This window comes from Bubalus bubalis, chromosome 8 (genome assembly GCF_019923935.1).
Source record: "Bubalus bubalis isolate 160015118507 breed Murrah chromosome 8, NDDB_SH_1, whole genome shotgun sequence".
Classification (NCBI taxonomy): Eukaryota; Metazoa; Chordata; class Mammalia; order Artiodactyla; family Bovidae; genus Bubalus; species Bubalus bubalis.
The window spans coordinates 24,851,479-24,857,478 of record NC_059164.1 but is presented as its reverse complement, the minus strand read 5'-3'; the positions used below and the strand labels follow the sequence as shown (position 1 = coordinate 24,857,478).

Genomic DNA, 6,000 nt, shown 5'->3' with positions numbered 1-6,000 from the left:
TTTTTAAAAAGCCATTTATTTTAAAAAACTGGTTTGTCAAATCACATACACGAGCAGATACACAACTACCAAAGTGGCCCTGTAACAGACACCAGTGGGGCGTTCACCACACAGTACCTGAAAAATACAGCTAAAAAAAGGGGAGTCTGTGGAGTATTTCGCCTCAGATACCTACTGGACTCCCTGTTGAATGGCTTTAAGTTAGCAAATAGTGAGTGAGAGGTAGAGTCCCAAGTATAATCGCTGATGCCTCAGGGCTCCATTTAAAAACAAAACAAAACAAAAAACCATTTCCCCCTTGGCAAAAGGGAAGCCTATCCTATTTTTTTTTTTTTTTTTCCTTTGTGAAAACGGAAGCCAAATTTCTCTTCTCAAATGGCTCAGCATTCCCATAGAAGTCTTGTGTGGTGACCTGGGTATTGTGCTTCTGGAGCCACCTAATTCTCTTCACCTTCAGATTCAGATTCTAGGAGAGAAAAGAGAGACAAGTCAGGTCGTTTTCTTCTGAGACTGTTAAACAAGATCAGGAAATAGTTTCTACTCTTATCTCCCTGTCCTCTATAAAAAGACATTTTTGCCTGGGTGTCCATTGACTAAGAGAGTCATAGACGGGGCAGACAGCAAACTTTTCGATTTTTAAATGAAATTGACTTTCTAAAAAGGCAACATACTCAGAAATATTACTGGTGACTATAACTACTTGTATGTTTCTGGATCATCAGCTTCTCATGCCTAGTTGGATTAAGTCTCATCATTATTGCTCTTCCAACTTGTATTCCCACTTTAAGCACGTAAACCAGTAAAGGCACTATAAAAAATTGATATAATCCCATAAATGTAGTTATTTTTTTCCTTTCACATCTGATTATTTCTTCCTCTTTGTCCTCCACTAGGGATAATTTCATGCATTGGAGAAGAAAATGGCAACCCACTCCAGTGTTCTTGCCTGGAGAATTCCAGGGATGGGGGAGCCTGGTGGGCTGCCATCTCTGGGGTCACAGAGTCGGACACGACTGACGCGACTTAGCAGCAGCAGCAGGGATAATTTAAGAGATTTTGTTTTGTTTATCATGCAGATATGTTCATTGCGTTGATTCAGAAATGAAGGCTCAGAACTTCAGTTTTACAAAGCCAAAAATAAAAAAAGAATCTGTGGAGGGAGGGGCTATTTTGAATTACAGTGAGAAAGGATCTGCTAAATGGCCACCAGGGCTGTTAAATACAATCATACCTTCTTCTGCGTTTTGTAACCACTCCACAAATTTCTTCATCTGGTCAAGGAAAACACTTTTGCCTTTGGCAACATGTGCTTCTTTGTACCACTTCAATATCGCTTCTTCACTCAGCACATCAGCTGCAATTTCAAATCAAACATTTCAAAGTTATTACATACATATCATGTTTGTAAAGCAAGTTCATGTGTTACAGTTTAATAGAAAGCAATCACTTCAAATATTAAAATTCTGTTATACAAGAAACGCATATTGAAACTTATCAGAAGACAAGAACCAAGCTTGTTTCCACATAGCACAGTGCCCTGTGTATGTTGGCAGTTCGGGTGGTGATGTTTAGTTGCTCAGTGGTGTCAAACTCTTTTGTGACCCCACAGACTGTAGGCTTTTCTGTTCTTGGGATTTCCCAGGCAAGAATTCTGTAGCGGGTTGCCATTCCCTTCTCCAGGGGACCTTCCTGACCCAAGGATGGAAGCCTTGTCTCCTGCCTTGGCAGGTGGGATCTTTACTTCTGAGCCATTGGGGAAGCCCAGTAGATAGGACCGTCAGTACTTTAGTGATGATGGTGAGGCTGGGACTTGGAAATCTTAGAGTGTTAATTTGCTGGGAGGAAACTGGGTTATTTTGCCAATGAATCAGCAATTCTAGCATTTCAGAATACCCTTTGTCCTGCCAGTTTCAAACACATCTTGATTAAGCAGCGACCTCAAATGACTGGTCTTTTAAGGGGATTTACTTTAGGAGAAAAAAAGGGCAAACGAAAAAAAATATATTGTAGATAGAATGCAATAATGATAATATTAATGATTAAATATAAAGATGAGCTTCCTGGGTATACCATGGGACCAATATACACAGAATCCAAAGTTCTACATCATTCTATCGCTGTCCTAAATTTATTTTCCCACAATATCTAAATCACATGAGTTTCCTTAAACACTATTCAGAGAGAAAGACGTGTTAGACAGACTTCCTACAGGCTTTTAAGAGAAAGTATTATCTATTAAATGCTGCTGCTGCTAAGTCGCGTCAGTCGTGTCCGACTCTGTGCGACCCCATAGACGGCAGCCCACCAGGCTACCCCATCCTGGGATTCTCTAGGCAAGAACACTGGAGTGGCTTGCCATTTCCTTCTCCAATGCAGGAAAGTGAAAAGTGAAAGTGAAGTCGCTCAGTTGTGTCTGACTCTTTGCGACCCCATGGACTGCAGCCCACCAGGCTCCTCCGTCCATGGGATTTTCCAGGCAAGAGTACTGGAGTGGGGTGCCATTGCCTTCTCCGTATCTATTAAATATCTACTACCTAAAACTCTAAATTCCACAAATATACCTTGATACCCTCAAGTTATCATTAATTCAGAATAGTTAATGTTAAGAATAGAAAGGGGAATGTGGAAACAATAGCCTACATACTTTGCCAATGTTGTAATGGGTTGTCTTTTGGGGTTTTGGAGTGTGAAATGAAATAGAAAGCATATACGTAAGCCATTGCAAATGCTGATAAATCATTCTAACGATGTTTTTGTAGTTAAAATATACCTTTAACTTACAAAAACAAGAGAAATGATTTGATATTGTTTTCATTCATAATATCACTGATCTTTTCATAACAAAAGTCTTGTTTTTTAAAATTAATAACTGGCTCTCAGATTCAATTGAAGAGATTAAATTGACTAAAAATGCACATGATTGGTTTTAGAAAATATAAAAGTGTGTTTTATTTTTTATTTTGATTATTAAATATACTACGTTTTGCAAAGGAAGATAGAAATCTGGGTTTATTCATTTATAAGGACTAGACTTAGAAATTATAATTAAGAGTCCTAAGGAATAAGCTTCTAGTCTTTGAATTTCTCATGTTTCCAGCTCTGCACTCTCCACTCACAATGATGAAAGAACTTTCCTAGCTCTGGCCATCAAAGCACAGTTTTCATAGCCATAGGAAGAAGATGGTTCACAGCTCGAGGAAGTGATTTATTACTGGGTAAGAACGCTTTGCAGAAAATTTCCAGGAACACTAATTATCTCAAACATGCATTTTAAAAGTCCTTTTTATAGAATTTGTTTTTATGACATCTTTAACATGCCTGTGATTTATACTAGTAACTTCCAAACTGTTTTCATCATGTTCTCCTATCAGCAAGACAATTTTGAGCACATACACTCCCAACATATGTATATTTTTTGGTTTACAAACTATATGCATGTACTAACAACTACTGTTTATGGGGTTCTCAAGGCAAGAATACTGAAGTGGCTTGCCATTCCCTTCTCCAGTGGACCACATTCTGTCAGACTTCTCCACCATGATCCTCCTGTCTTGGGTGGCCCCATACGGCATGGTTTAGTTTCATTGAGTTAGACCTAACAGAAGCAGAAGATATTAAGAACAGTGGCACGAATACACAGAAGAACTGTACAAAAAAGATCTTCACGACCCAGATAATCACGAGGGTGTGATCACTCACCTAGAGCCAGACATCCTGGAATGTGAAGCCAAGTGAGCCTTAGAAAACATCACTATGAACAAAGCTAGTGGAGGTGATGGAATTCCAGTTGAGCTCTTTCAAATCCTGAAAGATGATGCTGTGAAAGTGCTGCACTCAATATGTCAGCAAATTTGGACAACTCAGCAGTGGCCACAGGACTGGAAAAGGTCAGTTTTCATTCCAATCCCAAAGAAAGGCAATGCCAAAGAATGCTCAAACTACCGCACAATTGCATTCATCTCACACACTAGTAAAGTCACGCTCAAAATTCTCCAAGCCAGGCTTCAGCAATATGTGAACCATAAACTTCCAGATGTTCAAGCTGGTTTTAGAAAAGGCAGAGGAACCAGAGATCAAATTGCCAACATCCGCTGGATCATGGAAAAAGCAAGAGAGTTCCAGAAAAACATCTATTTCTGCTTTATTGACTGTGCCAAAGCCTTTGACTGTGTGGATCACAATAAACTGTGGAAAATTCTGAAAGAGATAGGAATACCAGACCACCTGACCTGCCTCTTGAGAAACCTATATGCAGGTCAGGAAGCAACAGTTAGAACTGGACATGGAACAACAGACTGGTTCCAAATAGGAAAAGGAGTACGTCAAGGGCTGTATATTGTCACCCTGCTTATTTAACTTATATGCAGAGTACATCATGAGAAACGCTGGGCTGGAAGAAGCACAAGCTGGAATCAAGATTACCGGGAGAAATATCAAATAACCTCAGAATTGCAGATAACACCACCCTTATGGCAGAAAGTGAAGAGGAACTAAAAAGCCTCTTGATGAAAGTGAAAGAGGAGAGTGAAAAAGTTGGCTTAAAGCTCAACATTCAGAAAACGAAGATCATGGCATCTAGTCCCATCACGTCATGGGAAATAGATGGGGAAACAGTGGAAACAGTGTCAGACTTTATTTTTCTGGGCTCCAAAATCACTGCAGATGGTGACTGCAGCCATGAAATTAAAAGACGCTTAGTCCTTGGAAGGAAAGTTATGACCAACCTAGATAGCATATTTAAAAGCAGAGATATTACTTTGCCAACAAAGGTTTGTTTAGTCAAGGCTGTGGTTTTTCCTGTGGTCATGTATGGATGTGAGAGTTGGACTGTGAAGAAAGCTGAGCGCTGAAGAATTGATGCTTTTGAACTGTGGTGTTGGAGAACCTCTTGAGAGTCCCTTGGACTGCAAGGAGATCTAACCAGTCCATCCTAAAGGAGACCAGTCCTGGGTGTTCATTGGAAAAGATCCTGAGGCTGGGAGGGATTGGGGGCAGAGGAGAAGGGGATGACAGAGGATGAGATGGCTGGATGGCATCACCGACTCGATGGACATGAGTTTGAGTGAACTCCATGAGTTGGTGATGGACAGGGAGGCCTGGTGTGCTGCAGTCCATGGGGTTGCCAAGAGTCAGACACGACTGAGCGACTGAACTGAACTGAAAAACTACTACTGTTAATGTTATAAAATAAAATATAGAATTAAAGGGAAATTCTATTTTTTCTTCTCACATAATGAATCGTGTTATGATACAATGTACAGGTTGCAAAGGCGACAGAGTGTAGCTTAGTGACACTGTCTCGTGTCTTCCTTATGAAGGGTGAGAGCTCACTCCTGCGTTTGATTGCCCCACAGAGGCCAAAAGAGACCGTGCAAGTACTAGAATCCTTGTTGGTGACTGTGCTCGTGAAAAGGACTGTACATGACAGGTAAAACTTACCAGATATATCATCTACTGAAAAAGCAGACCAACTTTGTGCAGAGCTGAGCTCGTGGAAGAATTTAATATTTAACACCTGCTGCAAGACCAAATTTCTAGGGAAATAAATGATAAAGAAGGGACAGAAGCAATGACACAGGGCAACTTTGAGGCCAAGTGTGAATATCAAAAAGAAAGTTAACTTTTGTGTAGGAAAAAATCTAATCACAAATGGAAGGAGCTCCTTGACAAATGTAGGAGAGAGAGAACTTGTGTTTTCCGCTAAGGAAAAGTAGGGAGAAGAGTTCATTATAACCGGGAGATGGAGATGACAAAGTGTTGGGATCTCCCCCAGCTACCTACTAGGAATACAGACGATCAGTAAAAGTACAGTAAGAAAGGAGACTTTCCACAGTTGCACTAAGGCCCCTCATATTACAGTGCGTTTCTCTCCCTTCTATGTGGCCAACTTCTTCATCACCTCTGGGAAAATACTCTGGTCCCTTGAGAGCCTTCCGTTTTCCTTCACCAAGTTAGCTTCAGTTCTGAGTTAGGGGCCCCTCCACTGTTATCCTTCCACTT

The 6,000-nt window shown here is 40.5% G+C and overlaps 1 protein-coding gene across 3 annotated transcripts in view; it reads right to left on the bottom strand.

Annotated features, from left to right (window-relative positions):
• Nucleotides 1-6,000, bottom strand: part of BZW2 (basic leucine zipper and W2 domains 2) — a 61,971-nt gene continuing 55,971 nt past the window's right edge. For all 3 annotated transcript variants that reach the window (XM_006057037.4, XM_006057036.4, XM_044946506.2), the window contains exons 11-12: nucleotides 1,232-1,354; nucleotides 1-466 (exon numbers count right to left, since the gene is read on the bottom strand). In XM_006057037.4, the coding sequence (XP_006057099.1) occupies nucleotides 438-466; nucleotides 1,232-1,354 (152 nt within the window). In that variant the 3' untranslated portion in view covers nucleotides 1-437. The remainder of the gene's footprint in view (nucleotides 467-1,231; nucleotides 1,355-6,000) is intronic.